General features: G+C 36.0%; 1 protein-coding gene across 4 annotated transcripts in view; it reads right to left on the reverse strand.

Moving 5' to 3' along the window:
- Positions 1-27164, reverse strand: part of adgrb1a (adhesion G protein-coupled receptor B1a) — an 85450-nt gene that overhangs the window by 56181 nt on the left and 2105 nt on the right. For 3 of the 4 annotated variants that reach the window (XM_056474928.1, XM_056474927.1, XM_056474929.1), the window contains 12 exons: positions 25907-26074; positions 22752-22916; positions 22068-22397; positions 21629-21730; positions 20594-20700; positions 20311-20505; positions 19182-19250; positions 18657-18765; positions 14897-15040; positions 8905-8980; positions 6068-6170; positions 4006-4049 (listed from right to left, as the gene is read on the reverse strand). In XM_056474928.1, the coding sequence (XP_056330903.1) occupies positions 4006-4049; positions 6068-6170; positions 8905-8980; positions 14897-15040; positions 18657-18765; positions 19182-19250; positions 20311-20505; positions 20594-20700; positions 21629-21730; positions 22068-22397; positions 22752-22916; positions 25907-26074 (1612 nt within the window). The remainder of the gene's footprint in view (positions 1-4005; positions 4050-6067; positions 6171-8904; positions 8981-14896; positions 15041-18656; positions 18766-19181; positions 19251-20310; positions 20506-20593; positions 20701-21628; positions 21731-22067; positions 22398-22751; positions 22917-25906; positions 26075-27164) is intronic. The other variant, XM_056474930.1, reaches the window with a different exon arrangement.

The raw sequence follows: 27164 nt of genomic DNA on the forward strand, positions 1-27164 counted from the left end.
CCTATTGAGGCTCTGCGATGTGCATTTCCGATAATAATTTAGATGTAAATTCCGCAGGTGAAGCAGTTTAAGCTGTTCTGATTTACCTGTTGTTTCTCGTTTTATTGAAGATTGTGATAACAGGATGAAAGCGCTGATTTATTCAGATGATTGAGGAGTTTATTGAGATTTCCATTTGATTGTTGGCTCTTAGTCAGATATTTAAAATGTTAATCTGATTGGAGGATTGTCTTAATGACAAAAAGAAAACATATATGCTACAATTTTCAATTTTTTTATTTTAGAATAATAAATAATAGTGGATTAATTGACAGTATTTATTAATTTTGATTAAAAGTAGCATGTAAAAGTATCATGCAAACTACTACCCAAGCATAAGCTCATTCATTCATTTTACTTCAGTCTAGTACCACAGCGGAATGAACTGCATCTATTCCGGCATATGTTTCCAACTTCCAGCCACAACCCAGTACTGGAAAACACCCATACACTCTCACATTCACACACACACTCATACACTACGGTCAATTAAATTTATTCAATTCATCTATAGCGCATGTATTTGGACTGTATTGGAACCGGAGCACCCGGAGGAAACCCACCCGAACATGGGGACAACATGCAAAATTCCACACAGAAATGCCAACTGGCCCAGCCGGGGCTTGAACCAGTGACCCACTTGTTGTAAAGCGACAGGGCTAACTAATGAGCCACAGTGCTATATGCAATAATAATGATAAGGGTCACGAAACACTAAAACACATTTTTAGAGACGTTGACAGTCATATATGTTGCTAAAAACACTATTAGGGGACAAATATTTCACAAAAAAGTGAACATTGGTTGTTTTTGCGTTATTTTGAACAAATTTATTCTTCCAGTTTGAAAAAAAAATTTGAAGGTATGCCACGGGCAAGCGATCATTGTGTAACAACGGTAGAACGTGACGTTTTTGAGTTTTCAGCATTAATTCATGAGAAAGATTGGTTGAAACCAATCCGCGCTCTATTGTAAATGAGGCGCAACTTTATTAATATGCATGATATAACTTCGAATACTGTTTTTACTTGTTACACTGTTCAAACGGCAGAGAGACGCCATGTTGTGCTGCCAACCATAATTAAAACAAGTGGATGAAGAATTATTCGGAGATGAAGGTTTTGTTTCTATTTTCCAGGGATGAGTGCACCGCTTGTGTGTGGGCCAACATTTGTGGAGTACAGTGGTCTGCTAACATGCAACACAAATATGTGTGCAAGGAACATTTTTTACCCGAGTGCTTTTAGCATCTGGAAAGACTGAAATCCGGATTTGCCACTCATCTCCTTTAAAAAAAAGGGAGTTCGTATTGATTGTCCTGTCTCTACAGATTAGTCAAGTGTGTGATCAATGTGCTTTGTTTATGTTTATTCAGATGGCAAAGTTGGTTCCTAAACCGCTCCCTCTTTCACCACTCGACACTCCCACCTAAACAAAGCTGGACTCCTGGACTTTTTTTAAACTAGAGGTGTAAAAACACCCTGCTGAGACAGGAGGGGTTTCATGACCCTTTAAAGTTATGCTCGCCATGGCTGGATTTATTTGATCAAAAGCTAAATTAAGGTAAAAAAATCTTTACTTTCCCTTCTTATCAATTTCATGTGTCCTTGTGGATATTATTTTATTTTCATAAAAATCTTACTGACACCAAACTTTTGAAAGGCATTTGTAATTTTTGAAAATTACACTTCTATCTTTTTTTATTTAATGGCAAAATTTGATAAATTTTACATCTGTAAACTATTTCTTTAACACACTTACATTACTAATACAGATTTTGCAATAAGGTTATATTTATTTGAAACTATAAATAATGAATAAAGTATATATAATAGTACATCATTTATTAAATCTTCATTAGATCAAAAAAAGCATATGTAAAAAAATTATATTAGCTGCATAAATTGCTATACACTATTAATAAACGTTTGGGGCCTGTAATATTGCTTTTTATTGCCAAAAATGCTTTTAATGTTAAAGTTATGCTAACCTGATTCCCTAACCTGATTTCACCAAGTAGGACATGTTCCAGGATTAACATCTATGTTGATCCTGGAACAACATTCCAGTCAGCCAATTTTAATTAAGGGATACATTTACAGTTTATGTTAGATATAGGCTTACGGTTAGATTTATGCAATTCTACATAATTGTTATCCAACTATTACTCCCCGCTGATTTTGGGAATAATTAACAGTTATGGTTGGGTTGGGCGACACGGTGGCTCAGTGGATATTTCTGTGTGGAGTTTGCATGCTCTCCCCTGCGGTACAGGTGAATTGAATAAATTAAATTGACCATGGTGTATGTGTGTGAATGAGTGTGTATGGGTATTTCCCAGTACTGGGTTGCAGCTGGAAGGGCAGTGTAAAACATATGCCGGATAAGTTGACGGTTCATTCCACTGTGGCGACCCCTGATGAATGAAAAGACTAAGCCGAAGTAAAATAAATGAATAAATTTATGGTTGGGTTTAGGGGTAGGGAATACAAATTACATTTTCGAACAAAAAATGATGTTCCAGAATGAACATAGATGTTAATCCAGGATTGCATTGTACTTGGCAAAATCATGACGTGCAGATTTATTTGATCGAAAGCAAATAAAAATATCTAAATAATTTTCTTTACTGTTACTTTTGAGCAATTTAATGTGTCATCGCTGAATAATCTTTTTTTTTAAAATAAAAATCTTACAGCAAACATTTGAATGGCATATGATTTTGGTAACATCAAACTTATACAGTATGTTTATTATGATGCATGACATTGCAAATGTCCAGACATGCACAAAACAGTTGACAATGATGGCTGTCTATATACAAAACTTTTCAAATATGCAAATTAAAAACATTTTTGGTATATCGTTGACATCTAAACATATCCATATAGTACAGTAAGTATTGCAGGGGCGTAGTGGACATTTTAATAGTGGGGAGGACAGCTGAATGAGATCCAACATTTCACATTCATTTATCTACAGTATTAATCACCTGTTTCTAAATGGTCTGTCTAAAAAAAAAAGTGAGGGGAACGTATGCCCCCCTCCCCGGCCCCCCGGTTGCTTTGCCTCATTGTATTGTCAGAAAAGTGCCAATAATTTGTACTGAATCATACAATTTCATTCATATCAAAATATTCATTTATTTTCTTTTCGGCTTTATTAATCAGGGGTCGCCACAGCGGATTGAACCACCAATTTATCCAGCATGTGTTTTATGCAACGGATGTCCTTCCAGCTGAAACTCAACACTGGGAAACACCCATACACACTCTTTCACACATACACTATGGCCAATTTAGCTTATTCAATTCACCTATACAGCATGTATTTGGACTGTGAGGGAAACCAGAGAAAACACAGGGAGAATATGCAAACTCCACACAGAAATGCCAACTGGCCCAGCCTGTGCTTGAACCAGCGACCTTCTTGCTGTGAGGCGATTGTGCTACCCACTGCGCCACCGTAACGCCCCATATGAAAATATACGATTTTTAAAAGGAGACCCTATACCTCTCATTGGGGGATGAATCATACTAAAATGAACGATTGAGATTGTACAAATTAGCCACCAAATCAAACAATTACGAATTGCCTTAAGATTGCATTGGCATGTAATGCAGACTCTCTCCTCTTTCTAACTCAGTTTCCACTGTGGCCTGCTTTCTCGTCTTGTTTCTCTGCATAAATGGAAATGTGTTTTCCGTTATTGTAGCTGATGTGTGTACAGCACAGAAGAAGCGAGGCGTTCACCATCATGCAGTGTCAAAGTGGAGTCAGTGCTGGGTCAACTGAAGATCAAAACAGCTATCAGCACCATTCAACCTTCCCATGTCACCCTCGTTTACAGCACGCTGTCACTAACCCTTTATCAACACATGCTCGCAAAATACACCCTACTGCGAGAATGAAGATTCTGAGCACGCCGCAAAACAAGCAGATTTAAATCAATAAACGCCTTCTCACCTGTCGTTTTCATCCCAGGAAATGCAGGTTTGGTTTGTGGTTCCCTGTTGAGAGAGAAAAGGGGCGAGAGGAAGAGAACGATGTGACCTTGTGATTTTGCATTGGGAATATGTATGGGTTATTATTCAGTTAGTGGCACTTTTCAACTCCAGGAATTTTAGAATATGAAAATTCTTTAAACTTATTTTTTTATTTTATTTCCTAGAATAAAGATCTGATCATAAGAATCAGCCTTGAAGTGAGCCTGGTGTTTTTTATGCTTTGTGTGATGGCAACGTAATTTACGGCAGGGTAATTTTTCTATAAAAACTGTATTCAAACACAAACACACATATTGTTTTTATTTCATTATTTCACAAAAAAGCTAGAGCCTTGGATTAGTTCAATATAGTGATAGTTCAACCTAAAATGAAAGTTTACTCACTATTTACTCACCCACAAGTGTTTCCAAACCTTTATCAGTTTCTTTCTTTTGTTGAACGCTGAAAACCTGTAATCATTGACTTCCATAGTAGGATAACAAATATTATGGAAGTTAATGGTTACAGGTTTCCAAATTTCTTTAAAATATATTTTCTGTTCAGCAGAAGAAAGGAAGACAAACAGATTTGGAACAAATGAATAAATGAGGACATAATTTTCATTTTTGGGTGAACTATTCCTTTAACTTTGAACAAACCTTTTTGTAAAAATAGAGCTTGGTGAGAGACAGAGATATATATTAAAAAACATTACACAATTACACACACAAAAAACATTACACATAAATACAAATTCAATAGAAAAAAAATTATTACAAGTATAATCAATCAATTAAACTTACAAAAAATACAAATAAATAAATAAATGAATAAATACATATAAAGATTGAAAAAAAAAAATTGGTTACTGCTAAATAACTAAACACTTTGTAAAATAAACCTTTAGAACTTAAAACTTGCATCAATGTTTTAATTAAGAATTTATAATAATCCTAAAGAGAGATAAAACAATCCCTAAATGAAGAATTTGCCAACAAAGTTTCACTGCATTACTGAACATAAACATAGTGATGAAATATAAAAGCATAGTTCATCCAAAACTGAAAATGCATTCATCCTTCTCACAAACCTGTTTTGAGTTTGATTTTACTGTTGAACACAAAATAAGTTATTTTGAAAAATGTTGTGAATCCTTGACAATCAACTTCTATACTATAGTATTTGTTATTTCTGCTATGTAAAATATTGGTTAAAGGTTTCTAACATTTTTAAATCAACTTATTTTGTCTTCAACAGAAAAAGAAACTCACACTGTAAAAAATACTGGGTGGATTTGTGTTGGGACAACACAGAAATTACAGTAAGTTAACTTATTAGTTTTTACCAATTTAAGTGGATTGAACATAAAACAATTCAGTTGTCCCCGGAATAACTCAAAAAATTGTGATGTTTCAGTTCTATTTAAATAAGTAGTTTGAACAAACAGCTAACAAAATGTAATATTATTAAGTAAATTTGTTTAATGCGTTTATTAATTATAACAAATAAGACCTAATTCTAAAGCGATACCAAGAATTGTTATATAACAATACATTAATTAATTAATTCATTTATTTATTTTCCTTCGGCTTAGTCCCGGCTTAGTCCACAGCGGCATGAACTGCCAACTTATCCAGCATATGTTTTACGCAGCGGATGCCTTTCCAGCTGCAACACAGTACTGAGAAACGTCCATACACACTCCAGCACACATACACTATTGCCAATTAAGTTTATTCAATTCATCTATACCACATGTCTTTGGACTGTGGGGGAAACCGGAGCACCCGGATGAAACCCAAGCGAACACGAGAAGAACATGCAAACTCCACACATAAATGCTAGCTGACCCAGCCAGGGCTCGAACCAGTGACGTTCTTGCTGTGAGGGGACAGTGCTAACCACAACAATACATTTAAATATGAATTCAATTTTAATCAGTCAGAGTGTCCGTTTTCCAGTTTTTGAATGCTACTAAAAATGAGACTGTAAACATGTCTTGTTTGGTGCAGCATATGGGTTTAAAGGGCAGGCTGACTTACATTGTAAAGGTGTGAGAACTCAATCTCCAGTGGACTCGAGAGAGAGCTGGGAGTGGGCTTGATTGTCACAGAGATCACCTTGGAGTTCAGCACTGTGCTATTTCTGCGAAAAATACAGAAAAGAATGAGAAAAAAACAACCAGCAAAGTGGAGGTCAAGACCTTCAGAGAAGCCAACATTTTCAGCATGTCAAAAATATTGTATGAGACTCGGTGGTGCCATAAATGTACATGTCATTGGCTAATACAGTATATGCATTCATTTATCCACTAATACATACATTGCTTCTAAAAAATAATAAAAAGTGTCACTAGGTATCAGTTTCAAAGTTACTATATAATTCAGGAAATGAGAAAAAGTGAAAAATAAAAGTTAAAGTCAGTTTGGATTAAGAAAAAAAAAAAGAACAATGAAAAAAAGAACCAGCGTTTCTGCTCCTTTAGACATGTTATTATTTTCAGACATTTTTCAGCATTCCAGAAAGGCTGAATACAAGACAAAGTGTATTTTTATACTTTTGTGTTGTTTATGTTATTCTTTTTTCTATATGCGAGACAACTTTGAAGGAATAGTTGAGCCAAAAAATACTGTTTTGTTATTTGCTCACTGTCATGTCGTTTGAAAGCAGGGTTGACACATCCCAGTAACAAATTCAGCAGAGAGCTCTCTCAATGCTCTATACTCTGTCCGCATTATTCCGTCATTTAGCCAATTGCATGATAAACTTTTAAATTTAAGCTATGAATATGAATAACACTCTCACAATGTGATCAAACTGTATTTTATTTACAGTAGCTGCTTAGAAATTTGTCAGATTAAAATGTCATAGCAATATGCAATTAATCTACAATGACAAACACTGTTAAAAGGGATACATTTATTCATTCATTTTCTTAATTATTCATTCACTTATTCAGCATATGTTTTACGCAACGGATGCCCTTCCAGCAACAACCCAACACTGTGAAACACCCATACACACTCGTTCACACACATACACTACGGCCAATTTAGCTTATTCAATTCACCTATAGCGTATGTCTTTGGACTGTGGGGGAAACCAGAGCACCTAGAGAAAACTCATGCGAACATGGGGAGAACATGCAAACTCCACATAGAAATGCCAACTGACCCAGCCGAGGCTCAAACCAGCGACCTTACTTGCTTTGAGGTGATCGTGCTAGCCACTGTGCCAATGTGACACCCCCTTAAAAGGGGTATTTCACTCCAAAATAAAAATCATGTCATCACTTACTCACCCTTTACATGTTCCCAACCAGTATGATTTTTTTTTGTTCTGTTGAACACAAAATAAGATATTTCGAAGAATGTTGAAACCAGTGACCATTCTATGTTTTTGTCAATGGTTACCAGTTTCCAAACATGGACTTCCATAGTATTTGAATATGAATAATATGGAAGTTAATGTTTGGAAACTGGTAACCATTGACAAATACGATGTAAGTCAATGTCTGTAAACGGGTAACCATTGACAAATACTATGTAAGTCAATGTTAGGATGTCAATGTTTGGAAACTGGTAACTTTTCACAAATACTATAGAAGTCAATGTTTGGAAACTGGTAACCATTGACAAATACTATGGAAGTCAATGTTTGGAAACTGGTAACCATTGACAAATACTATGGAAGTCAATGTTTGGAAACTGGTAACCATTGATAAATACTATGGAAGTCAACGTTTGGAAACGGGTAACCATTGACAAATACTATGTAAGTCAATGTTTGTAAACGGGTAACCATTGACAAAAACTATGTAAGTCAATGTTAAGATGTCAATGTTTGAAAACTGGTAACCATTGATAAATACTATAAAAGTCAATGTTTGAAAACTGGTAACCATTGACAAATACAATGGAAGTCAATGTTTGAAAACTGGTAACTATTGGCAAATACTATGTAAGTCAATGTTTGAAAACTGGTAACAATTGACAAATACTATAAAAGTCAATGTTTGAAAACTGGTAACCATTGATAAATACTATGGAAGTCAATGTTTGAAAACTGGTAACCATTGATAAATACTATAAAAGTCAATGTTTGAAAACTGGTAACTATTGGCAAATACTATGTAAGTCAATGTTTGAAAACTGGTAACCATTGATATATACTATGGAAGTCAATGTTTGAAAACTGGTAACCATTGATAAATACTATGGAAGTCAATGTTTGAAAACTGGTAACCATTGACTTCCATAGTATTTGTCAATGTTTTTGTGTATGGTTACCAGTTTCCAAACATTTACTTTTGATAGTATTCATCAATGGTTACCAGTTTCCAACATTCTTCAAAATATCTTCTTTTGTATTCAACAGAAACGAAAAATAAGTCAAGGATGAGTAAACAATGACAGAATTTTATCTCTTTAACTTCTGCATTTGTGACTTCCTCACTCACTCATTCAGCTGTACTTGGGTTGCCAGGTATTAATACCATGGATGGATCAATACATTATTGCTTTTAGTGCAGTTATATGCATGCACTTTTCTTACATTTTTCTAACATTTTGAGCTCTTCAAAGAACTTTTCAGTCATAAGAACTTTTTTTTGTTCATTCAGTTTGCTAAAGACAGTTTTTGACAATAATTTCATGGAACTATCAATGCGAATCCTTTTATTTATGCTTAAATAATGCTAAAAATATACAGCTAAAGCATATATGCGCTCTAGGGCAATAAACACTATCAAAAAGACAAATAGTCTTACTTTGTGTGCTTTCTGTTTTAACTAAAATAAAATATAAAACCAAGAGCACAGCAATAGAGAGAGAATATAGATTTAACCTCTCAACAAGATTCAAGTTTTCTCAAATCTCACCTCTGTAGCGAGAGAATACTGCCTAAGTTTCTGTACAGGACGATCCCAGTCACAAAAGCTGAAGCGTCATCTTCTTCTGTAACACAACCACATACACATTTACCAGAGATATCACCCCCGTTTCTGTGAAGCAGTCATAAAGCAAAAGGATGGAGAAAAGAAGTGCTGTAAAGAAAAAGGTCACGAAGACATACAGCACAGTCTTTATTTAGAGCAGTGTAATATAACTGTAGGTGAGACTGTGGAATCCTGTCACTTCCTTTTTCACCCTGAAGCTTCTCCGAATATGAGTCAGGAACATGACGAATCATTTAACATATGCTCACACACACCTTCATCAAACACACTTATAGGCCTAGTGTAGACATATGCTAAATGAAAGCCAATACAACACTTCATATAAATTTGTAGAGATGTAACGATTCACTGTGAGCCGGTTGATAATCGATTCAATGTATACGATTCAAATCGGTAGAAATGTTGAGTGAATCAAGATATATGTTTTAAACAGAGGCGACGCTGTGTTCACAGGAGCAAGCGCGCTTTACCTGCACATCAGCCATAATATTTACATTAGATGTCGCCTATGCTATTGTTGTGTATTGAAAGGAATGTGTCGATAGAGCTGCCATTTTAGTACAGGGCAGCGCTCCTTTGAAATGAATGTGGGACCAAGGTGCAGTGGAGGACTGGCCATCCAGAACCAAAGAGATATACACATATTCACATATATCTATGATGGGGAGTTTCCAGGTGGTCAGTATGCAAATATTTTTTTACATTTCGAAAATTAGCATTTTACATCGCTTTTCTACATCGATGGATAAGTGACCGCATGGGCATTCCTGACAAAGAGTGTGTGTTGTTAGCATGGGAATGTATCATCCTCCCTCCCCTGTTTAATTTGACTAATCCGTGTACTGAAACACACCCCCTTTCCTTCTTTCACTTCTCATTCTAACAGAGGAAGCGATTCGTTTGTGAATGAATCTCCGTTGTGAATGACTCGTTCACTTAACCGACAATAATACACATTTCTAACACCGCAGCACCTTGTTGTGACATTTCATTTACATTGTTTGCTGATTTTATTCAACAACACTAGCATAAGTTTACTATTTATTGAGTTGATGCTACTTTGCCTTATGGTCAGTGCAGTAAGAGACTATTATCATCAATGCTTGTTTAGCGCTTTAGCACAACAGTTTGTAACATACAAAATCGTAAAAAACTAAATCTTGCTTATAAAATGTTCTGCCTTAGTGCTTTGTTTTCTTTGTTTATTTATTAATACACACGCACACAGCTCTAAAATCCAGCATCTTCACATTGGCTTAGGTCTTGACTAGTGCAGTTGAATGACATTTGTCCTGGGAGTATTGTACAAATGTGGCCGCGCTATTGACGCATGCTCAGGGTTCATGTGCGATATCTAGTGTATATATCTATGCACAAGGGTGTAGGTTTGCACTTGACATTGGCAGGGACGGGTTTATACTATATATATATATATATATATATATATATATATATATATATATATATATATATATATATATATATATATATATATATATATATATATATATATATATATATAAATAATTAAACAGCTATTGAAATATAATATTAATAAATCAATCCTCTTAAAATTCATAAAGTTCATCAATCCTTCATAAAATTTATTAAATTAGAGGTCAAGCACTGAGAGAGTTTTTTTCAGCAGGGGGTATTGTAAATGTGCAAAGACCTCAGCTTATGCCAGAAAACATAGATATGCTGATATTTCCTTTTAAAATTGTAAAATCCCAGCACAGTCAGATTTTTTATTTTATATTTTTTATATTTATTTTAATGAGTCTTCTTTAGTTTGTATTAATCTTTTTCTTTTGGATTTTGTTTTTAAAATAGCAATTTAGTAGCAAAATAGCAGAAAATATATTTTTTTTTGCACAAAAGATTGCAATTAAAGGCTTGACTAGGTTAATTAGGCAATTTTAAGGGAGCTAACAATATTGACCTAAAAATAGAACTAAAAAAAAAAAAAAAACAACTTTTATTTCAGCCTGACTAAGGAGATGTTCTCCATTAGAATAAATATTATGGGAAATACTATTAAACATCACGGTGCAGTTTCACGTTTTTTTAAAGAGTATATTCTTTGTGATTTATAAGGCATTTTTTTCTTAGCGACCAAAAAAATAAAAAAAAAAAAAAAATCCCATGAAGGTCAAGAATTATTTTAATATTGCTTTACTTTGGGAGAAATTTTGTCTCTTACAACGTGATGAATACAAGGTATACACAATCACACACACAGTTCATCTAGTCTTGAAGTTACACTGCTGCAGCTCATGCCAAACATGTGTCAGACTAGAGAGAAAAAGAGAGAACGGGCAGAGTCCACTGCTCCAGGCCTGCAGCTGAGCTCCCATGGGCAAGAGCACAGACTCATGATTGAATGTAATGAAGATTTTGCTTGCCCAGCCCTCCTTCCCTACTAATATGCCATAGCCACAATAAAGGGAACAGATGAGACCCAAGGGGGCATTTTCGTGCAACATGGGGTTCTAGAGAAATGCACAAGACACTAGAAAAATGCACTGCAGAATGCTAAAAGTAAAGAATAGAAAGGAAAAAATAAAATATTAAAAATTGTTTTATTATTACTTTTGTTCATCTAAAATAAATGTAAGCTTTATTATGAAACCATTTTCACTTGTTTTGCTATTTAATTTCACCACTATTTACAAAGAAACTGTAATATGTAATATGTATCAAAAAGAAGGATGGATGGATGATTAATAGTTTCAGGGCAACTTTAATGAAAGAATGTGTTCCATTTCAAGTGTTGACTACAGCATATATATATATATATATATATATATATATATATATATATATATATATATATATATATATATATATATATATATATATATATATATATATATATATATATATATATGTATATGTATATGTATATGTATATATATATGTATACACATTTATAGCCAAGATAGATGGAGTTTATATTATATGTCAAATTAAATAGTGCTTTTTTCAGTGTCTATTTTGGCTTTAATACATTTAAAATCTGTGTGAAATAAAAAATCCCAATGTTATTTGGGCTTGTGCACATCGTACTCTTTATATAAACAATAATCCATGCAAGTTAATCCACTGAATTTTCTTTTTTCAAAAGTCTGACCATTTGCTCCTGTGTTTGGAGTGGCGATCTTTTTATGTTGTTGTCATTTAAAAGCTTTAGTTTGCTGAGAGGGAATGGTGCAAACCCCCCCCCCCCCTACTCAATATTTCATTTCAGTTGAAAATACATCAACATACTAAAATAAAACTCTTAGCAACTTCTAATTCATGTGGACTTGACTAGCTTGACTAGCATTTTAGTGTGAGCTAGTCAGCTAGTTAGTTAGTTAGTTAGTTACTTAGTTAGTTAGATATTTAGTTAGTTAGTCAGTTAGTTAGTTAGTTAGTTAGTTAGTTATCTCCAGTTTTTTTTTTAAATTAACAAAGACTATAGAATACACAAGATATGTCACTCATATCTTTTTGAATAAGGAAAAGTGTAATGGTCAAAATGGTGAATAAAGCCCCGCTCCTAGTTCAAGAGCCAATCATTTATTGATATATTGCAAATAAGGCCCGCCCTCTAGTACAGGAGCCAATCATCGATCGCTATAGACTGACGATTCTCCGGGGGAGGGGTTAGTTTCTGCAGACTAAAGACACAGTTGTTGTTTAATTTTATTAGTGATTCCTAATATGAAATTCAATGGTAAGCTTGGCTTAAGCAGTTTTAGAGAATTTGATGATTACCCATTCAGACAGAACACCCAAGCATACTGCCCTGGAGGTATTTCAAAGATGGCCACCGAGTGAAATGACTTGCTTTAAAGGGACTTTGACATTAGTCTGAGTGAAACAACTGGTTTTAAACAACTAAACCAGCAGATCCACTATCAGTACATGAGTCTTTGGTTTAGTTGGTAAATGAGAGCATTTGCCTGCATGCTTGAGTCTGTCAAAGCCCTTTCTCATTTACCTCTTTCTAATACATCTTTAATATGAAAGCTCATCTCAGCATGTTCAGCGCTTGACGACTTGTCAATCCACTGCTGCTGGCATGGCAACAGATCTCCCAATGGGAAAAGGAATTAAACCTAATTGCGCCTGATTGGCTCCTGCCGACTCCTGATTAAGTAGCAACTCCTCTATTAGCATAGTCACGGGGGAAAGAGCTTTTTTAATGGCCTGTAACGGTGGGCATGGCAAGCACTGAACAGCCTACTACAATTCAGCGCAGGACATCATAAACTGACAAAATGAACAATAAACATTGCTGACTTGTACAATGACTTTTGTGCAATTTGTCAAAGAAAATGGCAGAGGAGAGAGAAAGAAATAAAAGGGAAATCCAGTAAAAAATGCAATGTAGTTTGAAAATTGGAAAAAAGTAAAACATTACAATAATTAAAAATGCCAAAGTGAAGTATGTCAGTATGTGAAACTCAATACAAATATCTTGCAGCAGTATATGCAAAAGAAATAATAAAAAATTGTAAATGTTTATTACTGTTTCTAAAATGTAAATTATCTAAGTTTATATTTTATTTAATTGCATTGATAAAATTGTATTGGTTAAATTAAGACATACTGAGATGAATAAAATAATAATAAAAATAAACCAAAAATAAATATACATTTTAAAAAGTTGCAAGTAATACTTCACAATAAGATTCTGTTAGTTTGTGTTAGTTACGTATTTACTACCATAAAGAATCTATTAAAACACATTTATTACATACTTTTTAATCTTTGGTAACATTAGTTAATGAAAATAAAGTCCTTCATCGTTAGTTCTTATTAAATTATAGTTCATTAACTTATAATATTATTATGCACAACTTTAGATTTTAAAGACGCATTAGTAAATGTTGAACTATGATAAATTACTGCTGTACAAAAAATATTTGTAATTTTAGTTTATTTTTCATTTAGGTTAGTAAATATATTCAGCAACCTTAACTAATGGAACCTTATTGTAAACTGTGACCAAGACGGACTAAATTGTAAAATTTTGTGAAATCAAATTATTAATTATTTTATGTAATAACAGAGATTTGCAAAACAAAACAAAGTGAAACAAAACAAAAAACAAAACAAAACAAAAAACAACAAAAAACAACAAAAAACAACAAAGTGCAACATAACAAAAGCAAAACAAAATAAAGTTAAACAATACAAAGCGATAAAAAACAAAGACAAAACAAAGCGAAACAGAACAAAACAAAATGAAACACAACAAAATGAAACAAAACAAAGTGAAACAAAACAAAGCAAAATGAAACATAAAAAACTAAAGCGAAACAAAACAAAACAAAACAAAGCAAAACAAAATGAAATGAAACAAAGTAAAACAACAAAGTGAAGGAAAACAAAGCAAAGCGAAACAAAACAAAATAAAGCGAAACAATACAAAGCGAAAAAACAAACAAACAAAGCAAATCAAAGCGAAACGAAACAAAGCTAAACAAAACAAAGCGAAACAAAAAACGAAACAAAATGAAACAAAGCGAGACAAAACAAAGTGAAACTAAACAAAACAAAGCGAAATAAACAAAACAAAATGAAGTGAAATGAAACAAAACAAAGTGAAACAAAACAAAGCGAAAAAGCAAAACTAAGCAAAACAAAACAAAACATATTGAAACAAAAACAAAGCGAAACAAAGCAAAACTAAGCAAAACAAAACAAAACAAATTGAAACAAAAACAAAGCAAAATCAAAGCGTATCAAAACTCTTAGTCTAACACAATGCATGCCAGATTTAAACCTGTGTTTCCCATATATACACCAAAGCTCAATGAATACGAATTAATACGAATTATGTGTACTTACAGTACAATTAGGCCTTTGTGCCTACAAGCATATGTGTGTGAAGTTGTGTCTGACTGTATGTGTTTCCTACCTGGTTTTCCAGTGAGCAGGATGTTTTTGGCCACTCTGACTTTGTCCTCAGAGCTGCGAGCCCAGTCCACCATCCCCCTCCAGCCCTTCATGGGGAAAGTGATATCTGCATTTCCAGCCACGGGCCGCTTGTGAATGCTCAACACTGGAAGAAGAATCCAGAGGGAATGGTAAGATCCACAGCAGCACCAATATCCTGATTCAATGAACAGCGATCTCAATGCTTTCAGACAAACTCCTGCATCCAGCCAGATTCTATGTAGCACTTCGCAACACCACATTTCAATCACAGAAGAAATTTACAATCCTAGTAAAAGACCTGCGTTTATTTATTTAGGAAACTTGATGCAGGAATCTGTGTAAATCTTTCAGAAAGCCATTTGTGCTTAAGTTACTGCATTCAGCGTAATGTAACAATTTACATATGAATGGTTTTAAGCAGAAGGTTCTGCATTTATTTTCAGACGTGTCAACAAACCAAATAATTTTGAAGTTCCCATGAAATTAAAATAATGTTTTTTAGATGTTAGTATCAGTATTGTTCGATTTTAGGATACCTATAAGCTAGTGGGCACCAAAACAAAAATTAGCATTTAGGAGAATAAATTCGAGTTTAGGAGATTTAAAACAGATATAAACATGTGCATTTTGTAGTTTGTCACTTCCACCTAAATGGATGAACAGTTTAAATCACATCAGTGGTGCAGTGGTACAATTCTGTTCCATAAAAAGGTACTGCCCCATTGATAAGGGTTTGTACCTTCTTTGGTACTACATTGTACCATTTTTTTCTGAGAGTGTGTCTGCTTAATATCTGTTGATACTGCTCCTTCAACAGACATTTAACTAACTATAAGATACTTTGCAAGTACATGTCAACTTACACTAACCCTAACCCTAAACCCAACCTAACAGTCTACTTAAAATCTAATGAGAATTAGTTGACATGTAGATGCATTGTAACTTAAATTCAACAAATAGACCATCAAAATAAAGTGTGACCAAAAAAGTAACCAATAGGTCTCACAAGAAATTGGGCTTAAATGATATCAAGATACTGTATAATGGCATTTTGGACAGATTTAATGTATTTTTTCTTATGCTGTTTTTATGCTATTGTATTATGTTGTGTCCAACATTCTGTGTATTGTGAAATGACCTTTGTACTCTTTCTGTTATTGTTTATTCGCTTATACTAATTTAAAACAATAAAATATATTGATATATATTTATATATATATATATATATATATATATATATATATATATATATATATATATATATTTAAAAAACAATAAATATTTTAAAAAAGAGAAAAAGCCCAGGCATTAAACCAGAATGAAACATTTTAGTGCACCTTTAACAAGCTGTTAAATGAGATATACTTTAAAATTCTTTACAACTAAAAAACTAAACAAAAATGTGTGAAGCAGAAATAAGTTGTCTTAAAGTCTTAAATAAAAATCCTTCCACCATTTACTTACCCTCAGGCAACAGTAAAATACCTTTCAAATACCTTCCTTTATGTGCAGCAGACATTTCTACAGGACTGAAACAACCTGAAGGTGAGTAAATGATGGATACATTTGAATTTTTTGGGTGAATTATTCCTTGATTTACCTTGCAGATCAGATTTGATCTTTCCCTGAACGGATGGAAGGGAAAGTCTACAGACTTCTATGACAGAATGAACGTACAGCATTTTCCATCTTTTGATGAATGCGTGGTGTTACGTACGCATCTATTATATCCGTGTCTTAAAGCTTTATGTGGGACTGATGGGTCATTGCAGTGGGACAGGTGTTGGCACTATGGGAGAATCAAAGCGCAGTGATTCAGATGTAAACAGAACCTGATGCCACCCCACACGTGCCCTTTTAAACTCTGCCAGCTGCGGCCCACAACGTATGACCACGGCGGTTCATCTTCTCACTGTGTTTATGAACCTGAATGCTGAGTAAAACCACAGTCTTCTTTGTGCTGGAGAGATGTGCGTGGTTTCGTGAGTGATTTCGAAGCTATAGAAATGCCCACATGTTTGGAAGTCTGTGTGAGCTGCATATTAGGGACAGACTCATTCACAGCTCGGAATTCCTAAAAGGGATTCTTGTGTATTACCATTTGTGGATAAAAAATATAAAATGGGTAAATTATTACAGATTTCTTTTTCTCATGTAAAAAGACAGACAGATGGTCATGAAGGAACACTCAGCTGTTTTTTTGTAAATAGGCTCATTTTACAAAGTCACCTACAGTTAAACAGTTTACCATTTTTCAAACTATTTAGTCAATATATGGGTCCGGCACTTTTAGCTTAGGTCAGCATAAATCATTGGATCACATTAAATCATTAGCATCTCGCTCCAAAAAATGTACAAAAAAAAAGAAGAATTTTCCTATTTTAAGCAGGCACAAATACATTACGCAGCGCCTGAAAATATCCTCTAGGTGACAGTGGTGAGTAATGTCATTGCACCTGCTGCAGCCATGGTATGGCAACAAAGTCCATTAATTATTACTCTGACGAAGAGCATAGTTCCTAGCCATATCAACCCAGAAAATAGCAAAAAAAAAAAATCATTTAGCACACCATACAGAAGAGTCAAGCTTTAAATAGGAAATTTATAATAATAATTCTCGAGATGCTAATGGTCTAATCTGATTCAATGGTTTATGCTAAGCTAAGTAGGCGATGCGGTGGCGCAGTGGTTACCGCTGTCGCCTCACAGCAAGAATGTCGCTGGTTCGAGCCTTGGCTGGGTCACTTGGCTTTTCTGTGTGGAGTTTGCACGTTCTCCCCATGTTCATGTGAGTGCTTCGGTTTCCCCCACCAAGTCCAAACACATACGCTTTAGGTGAATTGGGTATGCTAAATTGTCCGTAGTTTCTGTGTGTGTGAATGAGAGTGTATGGGTGTTTCCCAGTGATGGGTTGCGGCCGGAAGGGCACCCGCTGCATAAAATATATGCTGGATAAGCTGAAAAGAAATTAATGAATGAATAAACAGGAGCACCCGGAGGAAACCCATGCGAACATGGGGAGAACATGCAAACTTCTCACAGACATGGGCTGGTTCGAATCCCAACTGACCCAGCCGGGACTTGAACCAGTGACTTTTTTTGCGGTGAGGCAACAATGCTAATCACTGAGAAACTGTGTCACCTCTTCCTAGCCATATCAACCCAGTAAATGGCAACTTTTAATTTTCCGTCAGTCTTAGTATACAACTAGAGAAGAGTCAAGCTTTAAATAGGAAAATTATACTAATAATTTTGAGATGCTAATGGTCTAATCCGATTCAATGATTTATGCTAAGCTAAGCTAAAAGTGCTCCCTCAGACCTTAAGATCGACTGAATGGATTCAAAAATGGTAAAACTCAACTGGATTACTCTAGGTGACTTGTAAAATGAGCCTTTTTGCTAAAAATGTGGAGTGTTCCTTTAATCCTTCATCATTATTAAAACCACAATTGCAAAAATGACTAAGAGTCATTTATGAAACTACGAACAATGGTCAAACGTATAATCTATGAAGATCTGCATATAAAATCACACCCTGAATTGTTACAAATGGGCTTTCAAGACCTTTTCACAGAAAAGGCCACTATGCATCAGATGGTTAATTACTTTTTATTGTAATTTGTTTCATACTAATGTCTAGTTCTTTCTTGGGTTTGTAGCTTCCTGCCCATATATCCATCTATTTAAGTAGCTCCTTATGACATCATTTGAGAAATATAAATGTCAGAGGAAACTGACCTAGATTGTCCGTGACCTCATAAGTATCCTGGAAGTCCTTCATGCGAAGGCTGATGACGTCCACGAAGTCCTCTACTAGACGAAAAAGTTCCTTAACATTGGGTCCCAGCTGGAAGAAAGAAGAACAGAGCTTAACATTATTCACCGTAAGTGCATTTTAAATATTTTTGTAAGAAAAATATTAAAATAACACAGATAATCGTGTGGTTTTGCTGCTGCACAAGCTTAATGATATCCTTGCTTCAGAATGTAAATTGAAGCTTGCGTTAAGGCATAAATCGTAAACTAACTAATGATCTAACTAAACAGCAGGAGACAAACAGCTGAAAGAAAGATGTGCAGTGGAGAGAGGAGAATTAGCCAATTAATCACTTTTAAAACCAGCTGAATCTCGTGTAATTACTAAGTGAAAGAGAGTGAAAGGATGTGAACTTTATAAAGAGAGAATGAGTGAGTGATGAACGTGTGAGTGGATGAATGAATGAGTGAACAGGAGAGACGGAAAGATACTGAGGGCTGACTCACCAGTTGTGCTTCCTCCCACCTGTCCCTGTTTTCCTCCATCAGTAAGTTACTCACAGACTGCACAAAATTCTGTGAACAAAAAAACATTCGGAAACATTTAGAAGCAGTAAGGACCAATACTTGTATTTATTTTTTTAAAGGGGCCATAGAGTGCTGATTCAATATGTTAAAGTGTTCTCTAGTGAGAGAAAAAATTCTCCAGAAGTGGTTTTATATGCTCATTTATCATCACAAGAATTACCCCAGAATGAAGCTCGGTTTTGACCAGATTTGGAATAGTTGTGAATATGATTGATGTAGAGGTTTATTTTAGCTAGAAGGAGTGAGAGAAATGAAAGTTTGCTCATGACTTGTGTTGTGGATGAACTATAGCCTATATAAATCATAATTATACTTTAGTTAAGGGTGCATTTAGGGTTGTATTTTGTAGTTTAACATATATGAAGATAGAGACAGGAACCTCCACATAAAAAGAGGAGTTTTTGAAGTTTACTGGCATCTCTTCACTCTAGAAAACATAGAGTCAGCACTGAGTGATATGACACGATGCATAAACATGCGTTAAACACTTATTTTCAGCAGTCTACATGTGTTTATTGCCTCAATACACACATAGGTGGCAAATTGCAAAAAAAACATGTAAAACTTACAAAGATCAGTTAAAGAGACATTATAGCTCTTCTAGCATAAGATTAAAAACTTATAATAAGAATACAAATAAATTTATCATCCATCTTTCCCAAAATTGTCATTCTGACGACAAGCCGTGATGGGAAGAGATAAATAATAAGTGTTCCACATACATAGAAAGTAAAATACAAGTTTAGATCAACAATAATAAGGGGGCCAATTATCATTGTTGCAATCTCATTAGGAAGCATTTTAGCCAATCAAAGGCAGCGTGGGCCATGCTTCTTAATTATCTTGTGTGGATCAGTGTCAGTGCAAGAGTCAGTGTGCGTTCCAATTTGCCAGTTTTTCACCAAGATTTTCCACTCACGCAAGGACAAGGAAACAAAGTTTTTTTGAAGCTCATATCATTTATATATACTGAACTCTTATTATGTCAAGGTAAATCCAGATATTCATTCTATGGCACCTTTACATAAGCACATAACACCACACTAACCCTCATGTCTGCATTACTGGGGCTGTAGTAGGACCTCCTAAATATCTCTGTCATGTTTTTTAGCACATCTATGATAGCCAGAAGATCTCCGCTGTAGCTCGTTCCATCACTTGACGTCACTCTCAGCTTTGTCATCACTTCAGAAACACCATCTCCAACAAGCCCTCGCTGAGCCTTGGACAAGTGATCTCTGGTCTGGAATAAAAATTTTAAAAAATTAACTGAGATTTGCAGACACAATCTTAGTTTATGCCTAGTTGGGGTTCGTTTAAAGGTCACTTACAAGTGTTTGGATACTTCTGTAATCATTTGAGACGCACTTCATATATGTTGGATTCTCCCAGTATGCGATACCCTCACTGTCTAATGAACATCGCCGTAGAATTAATCCTGCATCACAGATATAAGACATGATTACCAGATCTACAACAAGGATTGGTTAAACACTGTGAATATAGACTGTAAATATAGATAGATAGATAGATAGATAGATAGATAGATAGATAGATAGATAGATAGATAGATAGATAGATAGATAGATAGATAGATAGATAGATAGATAGATAGATAGATAGATAGATAGATAGATAGATAGATAGATAGATAGATAGATAGATAGATAGATAGATAGATAGATAGATAGATAGACAGACAGACGTCTTGGCTAAAACAAGGCCATTCACACCGAACTCAAAAGTGAGTGCTCAGGAGTAGTTTTAAAAAGTGCCTCCTTCACCATGTTGCCATCATATGCCTACTTGCTACTGAAATTCATTTAACTTGACATCTTAAAAACGTCACGCTTATTTGCGAGGAGCTGCAAAAAATGCGAGACGGGAGTGTAATGGTCACGTATGACCACAACAAAAACAATAGACTAGTCATTAAATAGACAAGCATGAATGACTATGCATGTGAAGTCTGTCTAATATGATTTGACTATTTGATGACAAGACTATTTTTGGAATATTGTTGGACGCTTATTAGATTTTCATTCCCAGCCAAAATTAAGCCTGGTTTTGGCCAAGATGTCTATTTTTACATATCTATTAAACATAAACTGACTTATGGATAGTCAGACGGATAGATAAATAGACAGATAGCCCAACTGAACAACAGATAACCAAATGTATAAACAGAGAGATAGGCAAAATTATAGATTGATTCAAACACTGTATGCTGTCTTGTTGATTTCCTTCTTAAATCCAAGCTTCTGGAGCTGTCCATGGTCCTGAAATCGTCTGAATACAGCTTTGAGGTTGATGACTGCTTAGAAAGTCATTCCGGTTTGTTTGTGTTTGCATGAGTCATGTCCTACCTACGGCATTTGGTGGGCAGCGGACAGCCGCTGTGTCCCCTGCAGGTGTTTTCTTCCACACTACGTTAGAGAAATTCTCCTCATCACAGATTTCATGTGGCTCTGCATAAAACCAAAGAAGTCAGAAAGCACAAACATTCACAAGAACCAAGCCATAGTAGAGAACAAGTTTGGTCACACCTTATTTTGAAGGTCCGTTTGTTGAATTTAAGTTACATTGCATCTACCGCCAACTAATTCTCATAAGATTATAAGTAGACTGTTGGGGTTAGGGTTAGTGTAAGTTCACATGTACTTGCAAAGCTTCTTATAGTTAGTTAAATGTCTGTTGAAGGAGCAGTATCAGCAGCTATTAAGCAGACAGTCTACTAACACTCAAATGGACCATCAAAATATAGTGTTACCATAAGTTTAGACTACAACAACATGGTTGTCTTACCTGGACATCGCTTCTCATTGCAACGTCTTACTTCCTCTCGCTCCCCCGGGCATTGCTCTCCTCCAAAAAAGGGACCATAACACACCCTCTGCCTCTGCTGACTTCCTCCACCACATGTTTTGGTGCAACCAGACCAAGTGCTCCAAAGTTGCCATTGGCCATCCACAGGACACTCTCTGAGGAAGCAGTCCCGTGTCTCATGCCACTCGCCCTGACACTCTAGGCCTCCATACGAGGGCCCATTACACTCCCGAGTGCGCTGCATTGTTCCATTCGAACATGTTGAAGAACAGGAACTCCAACTGGACCACTCGTTCCACACGCCATCCACTACAGAGGAAAAGACTTAGAATGAGAGACTGAAAAATATTCTGAATGAGGATAGAAAATACAAAGCGCCATTAGCGCTTAAATTAGACAAAAGAGAGGTTTGCGTGATAAGGGCACATTACTGAAAGATATATTGCGGGGGGAAATGGAAGACGAGCTTTGGGTTGCTAAACTTTAGTCCAATCCATAGTGATTTAAAGCCTCAATTAATCACCATCTTTTGCTAGGAACTTCACAATGGTTTCTTTCAATCCCCTGCTCCTACAGTGCCTCACATTAGGCTTTAATTGTGCTGCTTGATGGAAGTCATTAAATCTGTATGAGACAGTCTGTATTTAAAGACCCGAAGATCACCTGGGCATACAGCGATGTTGCAGAATTTTGTCTGTTTCTCAGGACCATCACAGGGGTTTCCTCCAAACTGGGGTGGCTTGCAGGAGCGGTTGCGTTCCCTGTAGCCACGGCCGCATGTTGATGAACACAAGCTCCATGGAGTCCACTCGCCCCACGCCCCATGTTCTGTAATCAGAGCGGCTAGGGCATGATTTATAGAGAGAAAAACGCACTTTGACAAACGCACACATGCACTGGAGAAAAACTAAAGAGAAGTTCACACTGACAACGATCTGAAGGGATTTGAATTCATTCATTTCCAATGGGAGTTGGCAATTTCCCGAAGATATGAGAGACTGGGATGAGATAAAGTTAAGAAAAATTTAATGAGAAGCGGCGTAATGGGATGTCTACCAATAGGAGAAAAGACATTGAGTGTTTTGCATTGATTATTGTTCATCTTGTTCAGGATATGATGTATTGCTGCAATTATTGTTCCATTTTTAGCAGCAAGAAAACCGATTCCCTGTCTATGCAGAAGTAAGTCTTATTTTTACCTGAAATAAATTGCTTTCATTGTGATCAGAAACTCAAAAAAAAGCTATAACCCTTTACGTAGCCCACCAATATTGTTATGACAGGAACACCTACTATCAAAGCAACATAGGCTCATTCTGAAAGCGTAGCCCCACATACATTTCTGGAGTTTGTGAATTATGTAGACAGAGCTACGTATGGCTGCATTTCATCTTTAAAACGAAAGCTACGAGGTAGTATGATGGCGTTCTTTTTTTCAGTTACCAGCTGACCGCTTATCTCTGTATGGATGGCTTCTCCGCTGTTACCAGTTTGTCCAGTAGCTTGACATGTACGTTGGCGGACTTGAGACGCAGAGCGAAGTTGACCGCAACAACAGGGTTCAAATCTGGTAAAGAACGGTTACAGAAAGCAGGTAACACAAAAACAACAGTTAAAAATAATATAAACAAGTAAATAATTCCCTAAACCCATCTGTGCTTTTTAAAACACTATTGGTTGAGTTTAGGTAAGAGGGAGGGTGGGGGTATCGGTCAGTTGTTCAGTCAGTAAGTCAGTCAGTCGACAGCGGCCTCGGGTGGATTTACAGGAAAACAGCAGGCGCGAATGGCATTTGCGAGATAAGTTTGAGATCTGAAAAAGCGTACACAGTGGCCTTTGGTGGAATGGCGAAAACAAAAACTGCAAAAAAAGTAGCTCCTGGGATGTATTTTGCTCTCTCCAGAATTGTATATAGGGGTACGTAATCAGAATAAGCCTGGGTTGTAGCAAAGACTGTATAATGGCCAAAATAATTTGCTTATGCCATGAATTGGAGAAATGACAATCCACAACATGGCACCTCTACTAACAGAAGGGCTGCCTTCCAAATAAATGACCCAGTTGGCAGCTGGTAAAGTCATTGAGTCACTGCTGCAACTGTTAGACATTTGGGTTCTACAGAAACCTGAAATTTGTGCTTAGAATAGCATATGAGTGGGCCAACCAGAAGTGGAAGAAAATAACATCTACAAGACAAATTTGGCTGCTGATGTGAAACATGCTAGTTAAATGTAAATTTGGCAAGCAGTTTTTGAGATTGTGGTACTGTATTTACACATTTGGTAAATATGCAACCCAGGCTCATTCTGATTATGTGTCCTTATAAACATTTCTGGAGAGAGCAAAACACTTCACAGGAGATACATTTTTTGCAGTTTTTGTTTGCAAATCCACTAGAAGCCAATGTGTATGCTTTTCCAGATCTCTAATTTCTTTCGCGAGTGCCATTCGCGCCTGCTGTTCTCTCGTAAATCCACTAGAGGCCGTTGTCGACTGACTCACTGACTAACTGACTAACCAACTAACGATCCCCCCACCCTCCTCCTTTCCTAAACCCAACCAATGGTATTTTAAAAAGCACAGATTGACCGCCCACCCACTTCCCTAAACCCAACCGCTGTTTCACACTGTAAACATTGTAAAACCCAACTTTATCAAATGAAATGAGTGTAGTTAACTCAAAATTTACTGAAAGTCAATTCTACTCATTTGAAAAGACTTTTGAACTCAGTTTTGAAGGTAATGAGTTTATTTAATACCTCATTACTTCAACTTAAATGGAGTAAGTTTACAGTACTCATATAGATTAGTTTTGAACTCAAATGGTTCGTTGGCATCGGTTTCCTCAAGCGGTTTGAGTTGCCTTATTGGGTTTTAAAGTACTCAGTTGGTTTGAGTTCTCTTCATTTATTGGGTTTTACTGTGCTCAAATTACTTCACTCACTCAAATGGATTAAGTTCACAGTACTCATTAGGATTAGTTTTTGAACTGAAATGGTTTGCTGCAATTGGTTTCCTCAAATGGTTGATGTTACCTTAATTTACCTTAATAATACCTTAATAGAAGAAGAAAAGCTCTTGCCTGATTTTTTACCCCGATTTCAGATTTTATCACATTCTCACACTGTTATTTACTTGTTTACTTAATTTCTTAGCTTTTGTTTTTGACTTACTTGCTTTCTGGAACTGTTTTTCACCGAAATCAAACCCCGTTCTGGCTACGTAATTCGTGATCTCCAGAACTGTATATAGGGGTATGTTTTCAAAATGAGCCTATGTTGTGAATATGGCTGCCAAGTTATTATCACCAATCACCAATAAAAACAAAAAACAAACAGCTGTCAGTGTGAACAGAGAATTACTGAGAATAAAAACAAGTATTCATGGAACTCTTAGTGTGCAAAGACTACAATTTAGGCTGCGAGTTCTGCATAATATGATTAGCACTTAATACAACATTGTGCTTTGCTAGACACATTTTTTAATCTGAAAAACATGTTTGTCTGGCCCCCTGAGAAGCTGAAATAATGGAATGAATAGAGACTGAGAGTCCATCCTACATGCAGTGGGAACTATAGGGACTTAGCTGACAATGCTGCACTTAAACCCATTAACATCTTACCATGGCTCTCCAGCATCCAGGGTTGAGAAGGGGAGCAGCCGTACGTGGAAGCGCAGGGAGAGTTAGCCTCAGGTGGGCAGCAACTGGAGGGTGAGTGGGCAAAGCTAACTGGCCTTAGTGGAGGTGGGGCGGGTAACAGGAGGTGGATAAGGAAGATGGTGGGGGTGAGGAGAGGCCTGAGGTGGGCTGTGCTTACCTGGACACACAGCAGTGTTATTGCAGGGTCTCTGTTCGCGCAGTGGCCCACTGCACTGCGTGCTGTACGACACGGAGACGCAGAAGCGTGTGCGGCTCTGCCAGCCCTCACCACACGTGGCCGAACACACGCTCCACGCAGACCACTCCTCACCCGACGGAGAATCCACTGAGAGGGGTGGAGGGGAAGTGGGATGGGGTAGGGTGTGGAGGAAAGGGTAGGAAAAGGGCCAAAACTAATTAACATGCAGGATTAGCCACCTCATCGATCAGGGGAGGCTTAAATCATTTCTTTGCTGATTTCATGTCCTCAGCATTTCATCGTGGTAGACATTCATGCTTTCAGTTCTGGGATATGCAAGTCAGTTACTACAGGAGGATTTCACAAGGCTGTCCAATAGATCAGACTTTATGATCTGAGCAACTTGAAAAGCCAAGGAATCATATTGCAATTCCAAAGAAAGAATTACATATTAAATGTCTAATATAAAATATTTTGCAGTTCTAACAGTTCAATGGGTAATATGGGATGTCCAATAGAGTGGAGGAACTATGACATCATTTTGTATGCAAAAACCCAGAGGCAAGTTAGCATTTTAGCAGTTCCGGTTCTCTCGTCCAAAGTCAATGGGTATTCTGAATGGGATTTCGGTTAAATTGCTTAAGTAAGGTTTGTGGCTAACACTAACTCAAGATACTTTCACGTTTTATTCTACGACATAAAACACATCAGTTACATCACACTCTTAATTTGTTTTAATCGGTTACGCTTCTTTAAAAAGACGGTTGCTGTCAAGTTGCTAAATGGGACAACAGGCGGTGTCAGAGACATTATACTTCATCGAGCTGAACTGGTCTAGAGCCCGCTTGTGTTGGGCATTTGGATTTGTTTGTGATTTAAGTATTTTCATGAATAGTATTTTATAGTTTGTAGTATCTTTCTAATTGGGAATTCATATTGTGTGTAGATAATGCCTTCACTTGTAAAGACTCTCAAGACAGATTAATTTGTTGATTCTTTACTTTAATTAAATTATATTATGGGGATATTGCTTACCACTGAAGCTTTCTCTTTCCTGCTCTCAGTAATGCAAATGTGTGAATAAATGTGTAAAAAAATACATACATTTAAACTGTCATTTTAACATGATAAATTTTTTTTTTGTCGATTTGATGTGGATACATTTAACTCTGTCATAACTGCAGTATTTACACTCCTCCTTAAAATGTATAGCATATGACTGTATGGGCTGCTTTTC

The sequence above is a fragment of the Danio aesculapii genome, chromosome 16, assembly GCF_903798145.1.
Source record: "Danio aesculapii chromosome 16, fDanAes4.1, whole genome shotgun sequence".
NCBI classification, from domain to species: Eukaryota; Metazoa; Chordata; class Actinopteri; order Cypriniformes; family Danionidae; genus Danio; species Danio aesculapii.